The sequence below is a fragment of the Cheilinus undulatus genome, linkage group 14 (genome assembly GCF_018320785.1).
Source record: "Cheilinus undulatus linkage group 14, ASM1832078v1, whole genome shotgun sequence".
Classification (NCBI taxonomy): Eukaryota; Metazoa; Chordata; class Actinopteri; order Labriformes; family Labridae; genus Cheilinus; species Cheilinus undulatus.
This window is the reverse complement of record NC_054878.1, coordinates 47416705-47436152: the sequence shown is the minus strand read 5'-3', so window position 1 is coordinate 47436152 and position 19448 is coordinate 47416705. Positions and strand designations below refer to the sequence as shown.

The 19448-nt window shown below is 41.0% G+C and overlaps 1 protein-coding gene across 2 annotated transcripts in view; it reads left to right on the top strand.

The window, feature by feature from the left end:
- LOC121521563 (serine/threonine-protein kinase D3-like) overlaps window positions 1-19448 on the top strand; it is a 78147-nt gene that overhangs the window by 48469 nt on the left and 10230 nt on the right. The window contains exons 6-14 of one of the 2 annotated variants that reach the window (XM_041805647.1): window positions 552-741; window positions 830-907; window positions 3925-4108; window positions 4481-4604; window positions 5184-5261; window positions 8322-8598; window positions 17941-17993; window positions 18853-18925; window positions 19075-19181. In XM_041805647.1, coding sequence (XP_041661581.1) covers window positions 552-741; window positions 830-907; window positions 3925-4108; window positions 4481-4604; window positions 5184-5261; window positions 8322-8598; window positions 17941-17993; window positions 18853-18925; window positions 19075-19181 — 1164 coding nt within the window. Of the gene's footprint in view, window positions 1-548; window positions 742-829; window positions 908-3924; window positions 4109-4480; window positions 4605-5183; window positions 5262-8321; window positions 8599-17940; window positions 17994-18852; window positions 18926-19074; window positions 19182-19448 lie in introns of both variants that reach the window. The other variant, XM_041805646.1, reaches the window with a different exon arrangement.

Here is a 19448-nt window from a genome sequence, read left to right as displayed (position 1 = left end):
GGGCAAAAAGGTGTGAAAAATGGGGAAAAATTAGCATTTAATGGCTAAGGGCAGCTAAAATGGACATGCACAGAAGCAGGATAAAAGTGGCTAAAACTGATGAAAAATGGGATAAAAGTGGCAAAAATGGTCGAAAAGTTGCTGCAAGAAGTGGTAAAAAATGGGCTAAAAGCAGCAGAAAAATGCAAAAAGGGACAACAAATGGCAAATAAGGGCAATGGAAATAGACAGAGAGAAAATAAAGGTTGACAAGTCTGACCATTAAAACCCACTGTATAAGTATGGGAAACAAACTGATTAATATGATGATTAATGGGTAATTTCTGAGGTCAAAGTTTCCATTTTTAAGATTTTCTGGGGAATTATATTTTAAAGGAAGACATGAAAGAGCAATAAATCATCAGAAAAGAGCCACATGTGGCTCCAGAGCCACACTTTGAATATCACTGGTCTATGGGGTGTAGCCCAAATCAATGTTTTTTTATTTATATGGATGGATTTATTTTAATATCTTAGCATCCTTTTTGTCCGTCTCCTCCCACTCAAAGCAGCGCCCCCTCCTGGGCGTCGGAAAGCGTAACTCCCTGCTGAGCGGTCGTCCCATCTGGATGGAGAAGATGGTTCTCAGTCGGGTCAAAGTCCCACACACCTTCTCGGTCCACACCTACACCCGTCCCACCATCTGCCAGTTCTGTAAGCGTCTGCTGAAGGGCCTCTTCCGCCAGGGCATGCAGTGCAAAGGTAACGTCACGCTCAAAGAGGAAGAGCAACGCAGCAGATGGCTTTGAGATAAACGTCCTAACATCTTTTCTCATCTCTGTTTCTTTAGATTGTAAATTTAACTGCCATAAGAGATGTGCGGCCAAAGTTCCTCGAGACTGCCTGGGTGAGGTGGACTTTAACGGAGGTGAGGATAGCGTAGTCCTTATTTTAGGGCAGTGCTTCCCAAACGGGACCCCGGGTGTTAAAACTACAGCTATGTAGCATTAAAGGAAAACTGTGACGAGTGTTAAATTCATTCATTAGAATCAGGTCCTTTTCTAGGGCTGTATGCATGTTTTTATACAAGTTTTATTTTACTTGTTGCATGTTTTTATCTATTTTTATATATATATAACCAAAAGTTTCAAACAAACTTTTTTTCACTTTGCCATTACAGGATTCTGTGTGTAGAATTTTTAATCAATCAAACTTTATTTGTATAGCACCTTTCAAACTAATTCAAATGCAGTTCAAAGTGCTTTACAGGATTGTACAACAGTGATTGACAAAAAGGTAAAAAGGTTTAGAACTCTGATCATCAACTGGTGGCCCGGGGGCCATATCGGGCCCCCAAAACTTCCTGTCCGGCCCCCGAAAGATCATTAAATTCAGAAAAGGGGGGAAAGAAGATGTTGTGGTTGTAGGAGTATCCTTTGGTTTTAAATGTCTGCTGCTGTTAAATCCATCCCACAAACAATTAATATTCAAGTAGTTTGAGAATAACATTTGATCTGTTTTACAGAAATTTACTGTCATAATCAGTAGATATTTAAAAATATGGTTAAGGTTGGCAGAAGTGCTGCAAAAATGACCAGACAGGTTGGTGAAAAAAGGGTTAAAATGCTGCAAAAATTGGTTAAAGACAGAGAAAAAGGGACAAAAACTTTCATAAATTGGTTACAAATGACAAAATAATTCAAAAACGTCATGAAAAAGGGATAAAAAATGGCCTAGAACAAAAAAAAAGTTAAAAGTTGGACAAAAAATGGCACAAAGGGGATAAAACATGTAGGAAAGGTGATTTAAATGGGTTAAAGAATGGCAAAAATGAGTTAAAGAGGCAAAAAGGAGCAAAAGTATCAAACATTGGTTAAAAGTGGCAAAAATACATCAAAAATAGCCTGGTTAGTGAAAAGGTGTCCAAGAGTGGCACGCAAGGGTAATAATTGGCAGGAAAGTTGCTAAAGGGGGTTAAAGAATGGCAAAAATTGGGTTTTAGAGGCAAAAAAGGATTAAAATGAGTTAATACTGGTGCTAAATCATGATTGTGGAGGGACCATTCTCTGGGGTTTTCAGTCTTCTTGTGGCCTGCTGCATGATAGATAATAGGCATAAATCTCACTGGTAATGCCCAAACATGTCCTGCATTTTGAAACAAATATGTTAATCAGACCGAAATATTTATTTAATTTTTGTATATTTGAAAGCCCAGCCCTCAGAGTTTCTGTGGAGACTAAATCTGGCCCTTGTGCAAAGGTACTTGATGACCCCTGCTTTAGAGACTAATGTGCACAAAAAGAAATTCACTAAAATATTTACAAAGATGGATTATTAACAAGAGACAAATAAAAGACAAAGCAGTCAAGAATTTATAAAATGAAAAACATTAAAATTAGCATAAAATAATAATAAAATATGATAATGATAAAATATTTAACTTTCCAAATAATTGAAAGCCTATAAAACTGGACATTAAAACATCAATGATCATAGCTAGAGTTACATAAAGGCCTAAAAACTCAAAATGAAGATTTAAAATGTTCTAAGATAAGAAAACAAATAAACTAGGGCACTGATTGTGATAGCACATAGAGTCATAAAAGTATAAAGTCAGACTGAATAAATGGGTTTTCAGCTGTCGCTTAAAAATCTCCCTATTCTCAGCTCCTCTCAGATCCTCTGGCAGGCTGTTCCACCGTCTTGGAGCATGAAAGCTGAGTGAAGAATCGCCATACCTTTTAGTTCTGCTCTGTGGAACAGCCAAAAGAGAAGTACCAGAGGATCTGAGGGTCCATCCGGGTTCATAGACTAAAACCATCCCTGAAAGGTAGTCTGGAGCGAGGCCATGTAGAGCTTTATAAACCAATAAAAGAATTTTAAAATCAATGCATAAAACAACAGGCAACCAGTGCAAGGACTTTAGGATAGGAGTAATGTGTGCTCTCCTTCTGGTCTTAGTCAGTACTCTTGCTGCGGACTTCTGAGTGAGCTGGAGCATAGCTGTGAAAAGAGGTGCTGTGTCTCCTGATGACACCACCCAGGGATAGCATGTACAAGTTAAAAAGTAATGGTCCTAAAATTGATCCTTGTGGTACGCCGCTATTTACCTCATAGTGTTTGGAGAAATGGTCTTCAATAAAAACAAAGATTTTTAACATCCATTTTTGAGGTAAAAATGAATTTAATCCACGTTGGAATAAGGCTGTAACATAACTAAAGGTGGATGAAGTGAAGGGCTGTTTAGGCGGAAAGACGCTCTACCTCCGAAACATTCTCATCAGATTAAAGCGATTATGCCGTAGATCAGGCTGGAGAAGAGAGGATACTCTCTTCAAGGCTCTATCTTGAGATTTCATGAAACCTAGAATCCTTTCTTAGGATTAAAAAATGGGAGCAGAGATTGTGATCCTATAATGCAGTGATACTCAACGTGTGGCTCTGGAGCCATATGCGGCTCTTTTGTGATTATTTGTTTGTCTTTTATGACTTAGGTTTATGTATTATTCCCTTAGAAAACCTTACAAAAGGGAAACTTTTTTGCCCTTTTTCACAATTTTTTGCCACTTCTAATCCATTAGAGCTACCTTTTGCCATTAAATAACACTTTTTGCCTACTTTTTTGCCCATTTTTGACACTGTTTTGCAACTTTTACTAATTTTTTGCCACTTTTATCCCATATTTGCCCTTTTTCACCATTTATTCTCCCCACTTTCATTAAATACCACTTTTTCCTAGTTTTTGCCCATTCTAGCCACTTCTTTTGCCACTTTTATCCCATTTTTGCCCTTTTTTTAATCACTTTTTACCCATTTAAGCTTCCCTTTACAATGAAATACCATTTATTTCCTATTTTTTGCCAATTAGTAGAGAGACCTTGATTAAAAGCAATATTTAGAGGTAAAACCCTGCTGGTTTTACTCGGCCTCCTCTGTGTCCTCTAGAACCCACCAGTCCCAGCCCAGACTCTGAGACGACGATGGAGGTCGATAACTGTGATGTCAACAGTGACGGCGGTCACAGCATGGATGAGCAGGACGAGCTGTCCAACGCCGACGACAAACTCTTCTTCATCGAGGGTCCGTGCACTGACAGCGAGAAGGATGACGAGACGCTCCGAGCCATCAGGTGGCAAACTCAGAACGGACCGTTTTTATGTTTGCTCACACTGATGGCATTCTTTGTTTGACAAAGCCCACAGAGAGCTGGCTAGCTGTAGCTCAGGTTCAGTTCAGGTCAGAAAGTTCTGGAACAGGTGGACACCTCCAATCAACCATTTATTGCTCCAAACTGGTCTTTTAACTCATGTGTAATATCCCTTATATTCTCTTGTCTATTCACTGACATTATTTCCTGTAAAACTCTTATCTCTGGTGTAAAGGAGCATTTTAAGGTTTTTAATCAGAGTACAAATATCTGTCAGTTCTCATTTAAACTGGCTGCTTTTCTATGTTTTGTTATATTTGTGTTTGTTTGGTTTGTTTTACTCGTGTGCTGCAGCCCGTCCACCAGCAGTAACATCCCTCTGATGCGAGTGGTTCAGTCCATCAAACACACGAAGAGGAAAAGCTCCACGGTGGTGAAAGAGGGCTGGATGGTTCACTACACCAGCAGAGACAACCTGGTGAGACGACACTCCAGAGACAAACATGCAAACATAAACGTGAAATACTGGGGCAAAATACGCTCTGGATCTGCTCTACTCCCTCTAAACTTCCACGCAGAAAGATAAATGTTAATACATTAAAATATATTTGGCAGAAAAACCTCCACAGAAAGTAAAAGTCAAAAATGTGTCTTCAGATTTCCAGTAGAGAACCCATATTTCATGCTGGGTCTTATCAGTGTTGCATTGCCGAATATTGATTATTATAATGCATCAATAATTATGGAGAAGGCATGCGTTTGCAGATTCGGAATTTCCTTAAAGTCCCTCACAGGGAAATGAGTTTTGCAGCAGACAGAAAGAGAGTATAAGTGATGAGTGATAAGTGCTAAAAAATATCCAGCATTTTGGATCATTTTTTTTTCAGGAGACAGGAGCATTGTTTAAAAATGAAGAATAGAGGATTTACATTGAATAAAATAGTGTCAGAGCCAAAAAGCACCACTGAATACTTGTTTATACTAAATATTATTATTACAGTATAGATCAGTGTCATCTCCATGTGAATATGGATCGTTTTTATGAATGTCTTTGCAGAGGAAGAGGCATTACTGGAGGCTGGACAGCAAGAGCTTGACTCTGTTTCAGAATGAAAGTGGAGCCAAGTTTTACAAGGTAAGAGACCCACTTTGCTCTGATCCGGTTTCAGCTGCTGGACTGAACAAAGCATCAACAAGTCGGCGGGAGGGAGTCAGGTTCACCGACAGAAACACAGGAGACACTAGCACACTGCTCTGAATATTCAGAGCGGCTTTTTACAGTGACTGCCCCCGTGTAGGGGTGAAACAGCTGCTGGTTTTAATGATGACCAGGGTCAATAATTCACATAATTCACATCAATCAGCATTATAAACATGCTTTAATTTGAATAAACACTGTCAGACAGCATGCAGCGCAGGTTTGTGTACTGATGGGAACTGAAAATAAAGTCCAAGACTCACTCAGCAGGCCTGTGTGGCAGTCTCTCTCTTGCTTTGGGTGAACCTTCCACTGAATTTTGGTAACATTGGTACTTTACAGCAGTGGTTCTCAACCTTGGGGTGGGGATTCCCTTGGGGGTCGCGAGACACTGATAAGTGGCCACCAGAAAAACAAATAATATTTTTTAGGTAACACTGTTGCCACTTTACACAAATTTTACTCAATTTTAACCATTTTTCTTCACTTTTTAACACCAATTTTGTCAATATTAACACATTTTTGTCCATTTTAAACCCTTTCCATCACTTTTTTCTGTCTGTTTTGCCACTTCTAAACCAATTTTGCCTCTTTCTGGTTATTGTTGCCTTTGTTGACCCATTATTTCCTCTATCAACCCCTTTTTACACCCTTTTTGCCCATTTCCCAGTTGGACTACTGTAATTCCCTTCTGCACGGTCTCCCTCAGAAATCCATCCATAAACTCCAACTGGTCCAGAACTCAGCTGCCCGTATCCTCACCAGAACCCCCTCTGCTGACCACATCACCCCATCCTCAGACAGCTCCACTGGTTACTGGTCCCTTTCCGCCTTAACTACAAGATCCTCCTCCTCACATTCAAAGCCCTCCATAACCTGGCACCCCCATATCTCTCCAACCTCCAACCTTGGGGGCTAGAGCTTTCAGTCGCTCTGGAACGCCCTCCCTCCTGACCTCCGCTCCATTGAGTCCCTCTCCATATTCAAAACCCGACTCAAAACTCACCTCTTTCGCCTTGCCTACCCCACCTGATCCATGCCTTTTATGTGTTCTTAATGTGTCTTTCTTTCTATATCATGTCTAGTAGTCTGTTTTTTGCAATTTTTATTATTATATTACTGTTTTGCTCGATTGTTGTCTGTAAGGTGACCTCGAGTGTCAGAAAGGCGCCCACAAATAAAATGTATTATTATTATTATTTTAACCACAGTTAACCCAATTTTACCAGTTTATATCAATTTTAATCCCATTTCACGTAATTTTCACCAGTTTTTTGCACTTTAAAGCCATTTCAGCTACTTTTAAATCCCCTTTTACCTCTTTTTGTGCACATTTTTGCCACTTTAACCCATTTTTTGGTTGTTTTTTTAACCACTTTTATTTAATATTTGCCACTTTCAACCCATTTATGTTTTTTGAAAATCCCATTTCACCACTTTTTCACAATTTTTTGCCATTATTAACCAATTTTAGCAATTTTAAACCCATTTAAATTATGCTTTTAAAAAAGGGGGTTTTCGTCTAAAGAAGGCTGTTTCTTTGATAAGAGTGGTTATGTTTTTAGGTCAAATATAAAATATGGTTTTCACAGTTTAACTTCACAATGGACCATGGTTTTGCTGACCCCCATGGGCCCCCAGTTTGGCTGGGTCCCAGAAACCTCCCCCTTTATCCCCCCTCACGGACGGCCTTGTCTGCACACGACTATTCTTGAATGTTCCGGCTGTTCAACCACCTTCAGGTACAGTAGGGGGTCCCTGGTCTCTGGCACCTTAATTTTGGGGGAAAGGTTGAGAACCCCTGCTTTACAGTACCATCTACTGTAAATAATGATGCTGAAGGATGACAGTGGTGTTTGAATTTGAATTTGTGAATTTAAATGTTCTTAATTGTTATAAAGGCCAAGAAATAGGCATTTCGGAAAAATGCTGAATTCTGTCCAGTTGTGCAGAAAACCGTCTGTTTTTTGGAGTTTTTTCAGGGTAAAAACTTTTATTATAGAGGTTTTTGTAGTCGGCTTTGGTAAGTTAAATCAAACTGTATGTTTTAACAAACACCTTCCAGCCACTAGAAGAACATTTTTGTTGTTGTGTTTTTGACTTGAGATCAGGAATTAAAGAAACAGATGAAAAACTCAATAATCCTGTCGGCTAAATTTTCTCTAGCTTTCCAGCTTTCTGCTCTGAACCGTGAATTTCCTCAAAGGAAACTTTTAATCCTTGAAAAATCAAAAGTGAGATGGGGTGGGTTTGGCTGCGGCTCTTTTCATTCCTGATGATTTTTCCTCTTTCATTCTCCTCCTCCTTTCATCTGGTGTCAGCCAGCGACCTGCTGACCTTCACCACAAAGCCGAGCAGAGACCTTCCTTTGAAGAGGGAGCGTGAGCTGGGTGAAGGGGGGCTGGATTTGTGGCGGTTTCTGGGACATGGGGTTGCTTCCCTGCCGGCTCTCTGGCTCATAGCCACGCTGCCTCGTGCCCAAAGCGGCCGAGGAACGTCCTGCCTTTTAATCAGAGCGGCAGGATGGAGAGACCATGATCAGAGTTTGAGGGGCGGAGGGGGGCAGCTTGGCAAAACACAAAACGTTGAGACGACACGGAGGGGCATGAAGACACCACAGGGCCCATCGCTCTCATTTAAATGTTTGATCTGGCAGAGAGTGGGGGCTTTAGATGGGTGGAGGAGGGACAAGGAAGGAAAGGATGTTTAGAATACTGAAATTCAAAGAGTGTCTCAGTGTAGAGGAGAGAGGAGAGGTGTCAGGATAGACTGCACTTCAGTCTTTTAGACCATTAGGAGACCTCATAAATGTTCTTTGTTGGTCAAAAAATCTCTTAAAACAGGTCAAATTTACCAGAATATAAAGAAGAATGATGCTTTAGTGAACGGCTTAGTTTGATGAGCTCATAGTAGAGGTTTGTCCAAGAAAAGGAGCATTTTTCAAGCTTGTGTTCGACCCACAGAAGTCTGATTTTTATGCTTTCTTTATCCAAACAGGAGATCCCTCTGTCAGAGATCCTTCAGGTGGAGCCAGCTCAGGACTTTGGAAACCTTCCCCCGGGCAGTAACCCTCACTGCTTTGAGGTCATAACAGCCAACATGGTGTACTACGTCGGGGAGGACACTGGCAGCCCGCACCACAACCCTGTGCTGTCAGCCTCTGGCGTGGGCCGGGACGTCGGTCAGAGCTGGGAGAAGGCCATTCGGCAGGCGATGATGCCTGTAACGCCAAAGGCCAGTGTCGGGACAGGGCCGGGACAAGGGAAGGACCACAGTGAGTAACTATATTTCTGAACCACCTAGTCCCTTAATATTAGACGGAGGTAAAGTGGAAGTGATTTTAACCACAAACACTGAACCATTTTATCCCTGAGTTCAGGTGGAATGGGTGGTAGTACGGTAATACATCTGCTTTTTACTCCGTCTGACATCACTACTTATCCACAGACGGTGAAAATACAGGACACGATGCACCAAAATAAACTCAACATTGAGGTTTCTGACAGTAACTTTAACTTTTGGATCATTACTCAGTTTGAGTCGGACCTCCTGCTTGGAGCCTGCTTTGTCTACATCACTCTTTGCTGCTGCAAATATTGAAATTTCCCTTTGTCAGACAATAAACCTTGTTCATGACATAAAACTTACCAGAACTTTTCAGGATGCATAGCACATGACGCTACATGCATGAAAACAAGTGCAGGGAGAGGAAAAAGAAAGATAATGGAGGAGTTCATCATCTCCAGAGGTGATCTAATACCAACTACAGCCTACCTGGACAGGCCTTAACTACAGCCTACCTGGACAGGCCTTAACTACAGCTGACCTGGACAGGCCTTAACTACAGCTGACCTGGACAGGCCTTAACTACAGCTGACCTGGACAGGCCTTAACTACAGCCTACCTGGACAGGCCTTAACTACAGCTGACCTGGACAGGCCTTAACTACAGCTGACCTGGACAGGCCTTAACTACAGCCTACCTGGACAGGCCTTAACTACAGCTGACCTGGACAGGCCTTAACTACAGCCTACCTGGACAGGCCTTAACTACAGCTGACCTGGACAGGCCTTAACTACAGCCTACCTGGTCAGGCCTTAACTACAGCTGACCTGGACAGGCCTTAACTACAGCCTACCTGGACAGGCCTTAACTACAGCCTACCTGGACAGGCCTTAACTACAGCCTACCTGGACAGGCCTTAACTACAGCTGACCTGGACAGGCCTTAACTACATCTGACATGGACAGGCCTTAACTACAGCTGACCTGGACAGGCCTTAACTACAGCCGACCTGGACAGACCTTAACTACACCCTACCTGGACAGAGCTTAACTACAGCATACCTGGATGGGACCTTAACTACAGCCGACCTGGACAGACCTTAACTACACCCTACCTGGACAGGCCTTAACTACAGCCTACCTGGACAAGCCTTAACTACAGCTGACCTGGACAGGCCTTAACTACAGCATACCTGGGCAGGTCTTAACTACAGCCCACCTTGACAGACCTTAACTACAGCCTACCTGGACAGACCTTAACTACAGTCCACCTGGACAGACCTTAACTACAGCCGACCTGGACAGACCTTAACTACACCCTACCTGGACAGGCCTTAACTACAGCCTACCTGGACAAGCCTTAACTACAGCTGACCTGGACAGGCCTTAACTACAGCATACCTGGGCAGGTCTTAACTACAGCCCACCTTGACAGACCTTAACTACAGCCTACCTGGACAGACCTTAACTACAGTCCACCTGGACAGACCTTAACTACAGCCTACCTGGACAGACCTTAACTACAGTCCACCTGGACAGACCTTAAATACAGCCTACCTGGACAGGCCTTAACTCCAGCCGACCTGGACAGGCCTTAACTGCAGCGGACATGGACAGGCCTTTACTCCAGCCTACCTGGTAATAAGAATAAATATGAATATACAGGTACATCTCAGTAAGTTAGAATATCATGAGAAGGTTCAATATTTTTTGTCACTCATTTCAGAAAGTAAAACCCATTTATTATTTAGACTCATTACACATAGTGTGAAATATTTCAAGCCTTTACTTATTGAAATGTTGATGATTATGGCATACAGATAATGAAAACCCCAAATTCATTGTCTCAGAAAATTAGAATATTCTGAAAAAGTTCAATATTGGAAAGTCATGGTGTCACATCCTAATCAGCTGATGAACTCCAAACACCTGCAAAGGTTTCCTGGGCCTTTCAATGGTCTCTTAGTCTGGGTCAGTAGGCTACACAATCATAGGGAAGACTACAGAATTGACAGATGTCCAAAAGACAGTCATTGACACCCTCCACAAGGTGGTTAAGCCACAAAAGGCCATTGCTAAAGAAGCTCGTTGTTCAGAGTGCTGTATCGAAGCATATTCATAGAAAGTTGAGTGGAAGGAAAAAGTGTGGTAGGAAAAGGTGCACCAGCGTAAGGGAGAACCGCAGCCTTGAGAGGACTGTCAAGCAAAATCCATTCAAGAATTTTGGGGAGCTTCATAAAGAGTGGACTGAGGCTGGAGTCAGCGCATCAAGAGCCACTACACACAGACCAATCCTAGATATGGGCTACAAATGTGGCGTTTCTCGTGTCAAGCCACTCCTGAATCAAAGACAACGTCAGAAGCGTCTTACCTGGGCTGTGGAGAAAAATAACTGGACTGTTGCTCAGTGGTCCAAAGTCCTCTTTTCAGATGAAAGTACATTTTGCATGTCATTTGGAAATCAAGGTCCCAGAGTCTGGAGGAAGAGTGGAGAGGAACAGAATCCACGTTGCGTGAAGTCCAGTGTGAAGTTTCCACAGTCAGTGATGATTTGGGCTGCCATGGCATCTGCTGGTGTTGGTCCACTGTGTTTTTTGAAGTTCACAGTCAACACAGCCATCTACCAGGACATTTTAGAGCACCTCATGCTTTCTTCTGCTGACAAGCTTTATGGAGATGCTGATTTCATTTTCCAGAGGACTTGGCACCTGCCCACACTGCCAGAGGTACCAAAAGCTGGTTCAGTGACCATGGTGTTACTGTGCTTGATTCTGACCTGAACCCCATAGAGAATCTATGGGGGATTGTCAAGAGGAAGATGAGAGACACCAGACCCAGCAATGCAGATGACCTGAAGGCCGCTATCAGAGCAACCTGGGCTTCCTTTACACCTGAGCAGTGCCACAGGCTGGTTGCCTCCATGCCACACTGCGTTGATGTAGTAATTCATGCAAAAGGACGCCCAACCAAATATTGAGTGCATAGAAATGAACATACTTTTCAGAAGCCTGACATTTCTGTTTAAAATATCCTTTTTTTTAAATTGATTTTATGGAATATTCTAATTTTCTGAGTCACTGAATTTTGGGTTTTCATTATCTTTAAGCCATAATCATCAACATTTCAAGAAGTAAAGGCTTGAAATAGTTCACTCTATGTGTAATGAGTCTATATAATACATGGGTTTCACTTTCTGAAATGAGTGACAAAAAATATTGAACTTTTTCATGATATTCTTATTTTTTGAGGCATACCTGTATTTTTATATAAAAAGGTAAATAGGTACTAATGAAACAAAGTGAAGTGTCCAAAAAATGCTGCAACATTAACAGACATCGTACCTGTGAAAGTCGCCTGATAAACGTTTTGTGGAGTGTAGGTATTAAAAGTTATGAATGAAGCGCCTGCAGAGGTGCACGCTCTACTGGCTGTACTTGTGTGTGCATGCTGGGAAGAGCTGGTATGATGTGTTTTTAACACCTGCTGGTAATGCTGAATACCCCGGTTAAATCTGTGGAAGGTTTGACGGTGTTAGAAAACAGATACTGCCCAGCCCTACTCCTACTTCTCTCTGTTTATAGATTCTAATCCTTAGAAAGCGCTGCATGCTGAGGAGTTTAACCCCTTCTGACTTGGTTTGTTTCTGTATGCTCTCACACCATCATGGAGTCTTTAATCAGGATCTGATCAGACTCTTCATGTTTTAATGGATGTTTGGATTTTGAGTGAACAGCTTCCAAATATTGTTTAACAGGACTGTTACACAACCCCACCTCTACAGACACAGGCTGAGTACCTGCTGGCATTTTAACATGATTGAAAGGATTTTCAAGGATTTTCCTCTCAGAGTCATTTCAGGTTAAACATGTCTTTGTCTGAGAGTCAAAGCTTTAAGTTCCTGATATAAAATCCTCTGCTCTTAATGCCTGAATGGAGCTCTTATCATTTAAAAACACCATTAATAATTAAAGTCATTGTTCTAAACGGCTTGGCTGAATAGATGCAGTCAGCCACGTTTTCCACCTGATGAGTAATTAACACGAAGCTCCAGAAATAAACGTTTTGTAATGAAATCACAACAACAGATCAATAAGTTCATGGACCCACGATGCAACAGGGGCTTTTTAGAGCCCCGGCAGACATTAAACACTGTAACAATACAGAAGAATAAGAACTAAAAACTCTGCAGGTACTGAATAAATTACATCATCATAACACTGGAGCTTAAATTCAGATACAGCTGTGTCAATAAAGTTACATAAACTCCGTGAATAATGATCTAACAGTGATAAACAGTCACGCAAACATGAGTGCTGCATTCACTCAGTATGGCTCTGGACTACTGACATACTTCAGTTTGCATAGCTTTGGACTGAACATGAAATTTAAGCTGAAAAACCTTATTATATCACAGAATTAAAACAGATTCCACATTTGAATGCACATCCAGGTGACCCTACCCTCCTCTTCCTCCTAAACCAAACCTGTGCTGAAGACTGTCTGAGCAGAAGATCACAAAAATATGATTTTATTAGTCTCTGTGTGTTCACTCCTGTTTGTTTTGCTCCTGTAGTTTTAAGTTTCATTTTCCTCCCACTGAGGTGTGTTAAGCTGCCACTGACCATACGAACATTTCCTAATGTGAAGGGATGTTTCAGTATTTTTTAAGGTTTATTTTGGGGCTTTTTGTGCCTTTATTAATAGAGGAGAACAGTGGATAGAGTTGGAAACAGAGCAGGGAGAGATGTGCGGTATAGGACCACAGGCCAGATTTGAACCCGGGCCGCCTGCGTACATGGGGCACGCCTTAAACCACTAGGCCACCTGCGCCTGATGTTCAGTATTTTTTATGTTAAGTTGTATGAGGTACTTGGCCGTAGCGGTGGTGTTACCCTCCCTTATCTCAGAGAGCGTTGACACTTCAATCAGGACCAGTGGAGGAAACTTAGCTCTGCAGCTTGGCAGGTGGGTCCACTATTTATGCATGATTTAGTGAGTTTCAGGTAAAAATGGGCCATAAAGCAATGTTAGCTCAATTTTATGCTGTATTGAAAATTTATAAGCTTTTCATGTAGTTTGCTTTGGCTACCAGCTACCTGTTCCTCCGCCTCAGTGTATCTAAGCAGCTGTGTGAGCCTGCAGGCTTCTCTACCTGTTAGAGCAGTGGCTCATCAGTAGGGTGAACGATTTGGGGAAATAACCTAAATGCAATTTTTTTTCTCGTTATTGTGATTTCAATTTATTATTTTTAGGTTCCTCCTCTTGTGCATTTTTCAGCAAATACAACTAATAAATTCTCATTATCATAACCAGCACAATAGTAGATAGACTAAATTAGGGATGATAGATTTTTGAAAGAAGGACTTTTGGAAAATTATTCTAAAAAAGATGTGTTAATATATGCATAATGTATAGAACACAACATCTCTACTGCAAAAAATGTATTAAACTGGTATTTTGAGACATATGTCAGTTTAAAAATAAATTGCACTGTCTGAAAATTGCAGAAGGATATATTTTGTGATTTAATCCAATTTCCGATTGATTGCCCAGCCGTAGTCATCAGTGCAATCTCTGGATGCTAATGTCACTATAATGCCAAATACCTCATTCAATCCCACTTCAAAAATACCAGAATATCCCTTTCAGTGCAATTCAAAAAAATAACAACAGACTTGACTGAAAATGTGTTGATCATGAATTTAACGTACTTTAGCAGCAGGGCCGATGAGGTTACACTGGTAGAGTTTACCTTAAAGGTCACATATTATGCAAAAGACACTTTTTCAGGATTGTCTTACTAAACTATAAACCCCTGTCCACAATCCCCCCAAGAATCAGAAAAACCCATTCCCGCTCTTTCTCCACCTTTCAGAAAATGTGTGCTGAAACAAGCCGTTCTCAGATTTCCCCTCATGATGTCATGTGGGGAGTAAGCCCCACCCCCAGGTTCAGTTGGCTCTCCCCACTTGGGGGAAAGTTCCACCCACCTATGCAGATCCAAATTAGGAGCGCCACATCAATTAAGCCACATCCATTTCCTGAGAGGGGTGGAGTCAGACAGCTGATTAACATTTAAAGTCACAGACACAGAAACAGCTTGTTCTGAGCAGGGCTGAAACAGAGGGGTTTTTAGACATGCAAAATCCAATACTGGAGTGTTTTTTTTTTTTTTTTAGCAACAAACTTCACAGGCATTTTTTGGTGACCTCTGAAACCGATATAAAATTACCCTAAAGGGGTTAAATATGTGACCCTTAATGCTAGTCCATAGCAGTTATGAACTGGTGAAATTTAGTGCATTGATTAGTGAGGGTTTGGTAAAATAGTAGGCTTTTATGGACAAAAGCTAATGTCTTTGTGTAACTACATCTCTGTAAACTCAAACCAGCTGTGATTAGATCAGTATTCTTGTGTTTCTACTGGAATAAAAGAGCATTTCCCAACGCTCTCTGAAAAATACTATATGTAATAACACAATAAAGCCACATTACCTGAATCATAAAACACGTTAATAAGGAGAATTTTTGTCTTAGAAATGAGCCCACATTCAGTGAGAAATGAGGGCCTGGTAACTGAAATCAAAGCCTTTTATATCAGGGGTCAATAATGAATCTGCTGTTGAAGATTTAACAGTTGATGTGGACTTCCCACAGTTAACATATCCTGTCGATAAAGTTTCATAAAGCCCCCTGAATGATGACCTAACTGTTGACCTGAATATCAGCAGGCAGCCTGCCCACCACAGACCATCCTTATCGACCACAGAGGGACGATCCGATCACAGCCTGCCAGCGATCTGAAATCAATACCAGCTCATCAGTGGAAATTCACTGACTGCGATGGATCCTCCTCTCAGAACGAGCCCTTGGCTTTTTAACACCAGGCAGAGTTTAAAGAACACGCGACAGGCACGGACGATTTGAGGAGAATTTTGGAAACATCTTTAGAGCTTTTTTCTTTTTATCAAGTTTTGGTTTGATCTAAAAGTCTGTATAAAAAGCTGGACGATGTGACGGCTCCACAGAAGTGAAACCAAAAACATTTGGAGCTCCCTCCTTCTGGCAGGCTTCAGTATAGATGATTAGCTCCGCTTCTTCAATGGTAGCAAATAGGTAGTGCTGCATGATTGGTAGTTATGGGCTGCTGTGATTATGATATAACCCATAACTAGTGTCATGTGTCTATTTTTTAGGTTTTTAGTAAAAATACAGAGAATAATGATGGTTTAGAGCAGTGTCACTCAACCCTGCTAGACCAAAGAGTCAAATTGTTGAAAAATGCCATTGCAATAGCCACAATCTAAATGGTGAAAAGTGACTAAAATGGGCAAAAAAGTTGTAAAAAGGTGGGAAAATGGGGGGGGAAGTGGCATTTAATGGCAAAAGGCAGCTGAGATGGGTGAAAAATTGCAAAGGAGCAGGATAAAAGGGGCTAAAAATGATGAATAAGGGCAAAAATGGCATAAAAGTGGCAAAAATGGACAAAAAGATGTCTAAAGGAAAAAGTAAAAATGGGCTAAAAGCAGCAGAAACTGATTGAAAGTGGCAAAATATGGGGGAAATGGGGCAAAATAAGCATACAATGGAGAAAACTGGGTGAAAAGTGGCAAAAATGAGTGCAAAGTCACAAAAAAATGAGATACAGGTGGTCAAAAAACAAAAATGAGTGAAAAGTGACTAAAGTGAGAAAAAAGCTGTTAAAATGTGAAAAAAATTTGTGAAAAGTGGCATTTAATGGCAAAAGGCAGCTGAAATGGGTGAAAAATTGCAAAAAAGCAGGATCAAAAATGGCAAATATTGATGAAAAAGTGTCTAAAGGAAGTAGTAAAAATGGGCTGAAAGCAGCAGAAAATGATTAAAAATGGCAAAACAGGGGGGGGAAATGGGGCAAAATAGGCATTCAATGAAGAAAAATGGGTGAAAAGTGGCAAAAATGGGTGAAGAGTGGCAAAAATTGACATACAGGTAGTCAAAAATCAGCACAAAATGAGGGGAAATGGGACTAAAGTGGGCAAAAACGCTGTAAAGAGGTGGGGAAATGGGGGGGAAAGTGGTATTTAATGGCAAAAGGCAGCTGAAATGGGTGACAAAAATTGCAAAGAAGCAGGATAAAGTAGCTTAAACTGATGAAAAGAGGCAAAAATGGCGTAAAAGTGGCAAAAGTTGACAAAAAGATGTCTAAAGGAAGGAGTAAAAATGGGCTAAAGCAGCAGAATTGATTAAAAGTGGCAAAACATTAGGGGACATGGGGCAAAAAGGGCATACATTGGAGAAAACTGGGTGAAAAGTGGCAAAAATGAGTGCAAAGTCACAAAAAAAATGAGATACAGTTGGTCAAAAAACATTGAAAAATGAGTGAAAAGTGACTAAAGTGGGCAAAAAGCTGTAAAAAGGTGGGAAATGGGTGAATAGTGGCATTTAATGGCAAAAGGCAGCTGAAATGGGTGAAAAATGGCAAAGAAGTTGGATAAAAGTGGCTAAAACTGATGAAAAAGGGCAAAAATGGATTAAAAGTGGCAAAAACTATAAAAAAGGGAAAAAACAGAGGTAGACAGTTAAGTTTTACCATTAAAACCTACTGTATAAGTGTGGGAAATAAACTGGTTAATGGAACTTGCAATGATAAAATTTCTGAGGTCAAAGTTTAAAAGAATAATATTTCAAATCAAGACATAAAAGAGCCATATGCGGCTCGTGTTTAGTGACACTGGTTTAGAGTCTTTATTTCTTAACTCAAAACAAAGTTGCATAAAAATACAAAATCTGAAGTTTTTCTGCGCTTCTTTAGTTCAGTTTGAAAACAAACATCTACATAGCTCAGTAGTATCTCTATTGTAAACTTAAAGGTTGTTTTCACCAAGCAGCCCTGCACAGTTTGGTTTGGTTTGGTACACGTCTATTTGCGTTTCCGTTATCAAAAGTTGGAAAAGATCCCAAATAACTGACTCGTACTGTCCCCCACCACTCATTTTCACTGTTTTAAGTAGATGGGCTCACCTTTATGAGGCTAAATGATGACTCATATTCTGCTATGGAAAACCTTTTTTTTTATTAAATATGACCTTCAACCGCGGACACATCCTTGCTGTTTCTTGATAACATGTTGAACAAACCGCTGTTGGTTTGATCTCAGTAGGCGGTCTCCTCTGTCGTCTCTCACATTCACAGGAAATGAGATTTTAACGATTTAGAGGTTAGCAAAATAAAAGCCCTCAGCTCTGTGCTGGGAGTGATGGGTTTGACATACATGTGGGATTTATTGTTTTAAATATCTTTGGTGTTCTCTGACATTTTTGACATTTAATATTTTTTTTTGTCGTGTCTCCTCAGAGGAACTCTCCATCAGCATATCAGTGTCCAACTCCCAGATCCAAGAAAATGTGGTGAGTTTTTAATCCATATTATCTCTTCCGATTATTCTCTGAGGTCTAGAGATTTGATGCAGAGGATATGATCGAACTTATTTAAAGGTCACATCATATGCAAAAATCACTTTTTCAGGCTTTTCTAACAAAAACATGTGCCCCGGCCTCTCCACAATCCCCTTAGGAATCAGAAAAATCCATTCCCTCCCCCTCTTTCTCCACCTTTCAAAAAATGTGTGTTGAAACAAGTTGTTCTCAGGTTTTCCCCTCATGATGTCACATGGGGATTTAGCTCCACCCCCAGGTTTGGTTGGCCCTCCCCGCTTGGAGGAAAGTTCCTCCCTCCTCCTGATCCTCCTCTCAGCTGAGAGGAGGATCAGGAGAGCCACATCCATTAAGCCACATTTCCTGAGAGGGGCGGAGTCAGACAGCTCATTAACATTTAAAGCCACAGACACAGAAACAGCTTGTTCTGAGCAGGGCTGAAACAGAGGGGTTTTTAGACATGCAATAATCCAATACTGGAGTGTTTTTTCACAAACAAACTTCACAGGTAAGTTTTGGGGACCTCTGAGACCGATATAAACTTGTCTTAAAGGGGTAAAATATGTGACCTTTAAAGTCAGATGGTTTCACTGCATGGCACACTTTATGTTTACAGAAAGCTTAATTATTCGTGTGCTTACATACTTTACTCTGAAAGATGTTTATTTGACATCCTGGGCCACCATACTCACTGTGGCTCGGTGCACATTGGAGCATAATCTCATATTGTAGAGTCATAGATAAATCTTAGATTTACTTATGTAGGCCTGTGTGTCTTTAAAGTCTCATAATGTTGTTAAAATGTTAACCAGCCTGACTCGTTGTTGTCCAGGACATCAGCACAGTCTATCAGATCTTTGCTGACGAAGTACTCGGCTCTGGACAGTTTGGGATTGTCTATGGAGGTGAGACACAGTGAAAATCTTGGCCATGGTAAAGCCAGGATCTGATGTAATGTGGCCTCAAAAATGAACATTTTCCGTATTTGGAGATCATCAGATTGCTTTCATTTACTTACATTTACAGTGAGGTCTTTCCATGTCATCGTCTGCAGGTAAACACAGGAAATCAGGCAGAGACGTAGCGATAAAAATCATTGACAAAATGCGGTTTCCAACCAAACAGGAGAGCCAGCTGAGGAACGAGGTGGCCATTCTGCAGGTACGACTCAAAACCTCAGCTTTAATTTTTAAGTTTTATTTGGTATTAAACATCCATCCATCCATTTTCTATACCGCTTATCCCATATGGCACTGGTCATCAACTGCCGGCCCGGGGGCCACATCAGGCCCCCTAAAGCTTCCTGTCCGGCCCCCAAAAGATCATTAAATTCAGAAAAGGAGGAAAAGAAGATTTTAAGAGTATCCTTTTGCTTTAAATATCTGCAGCTGTTAAATCCATCCCAATTAACATTAAAATAGTTTCAGA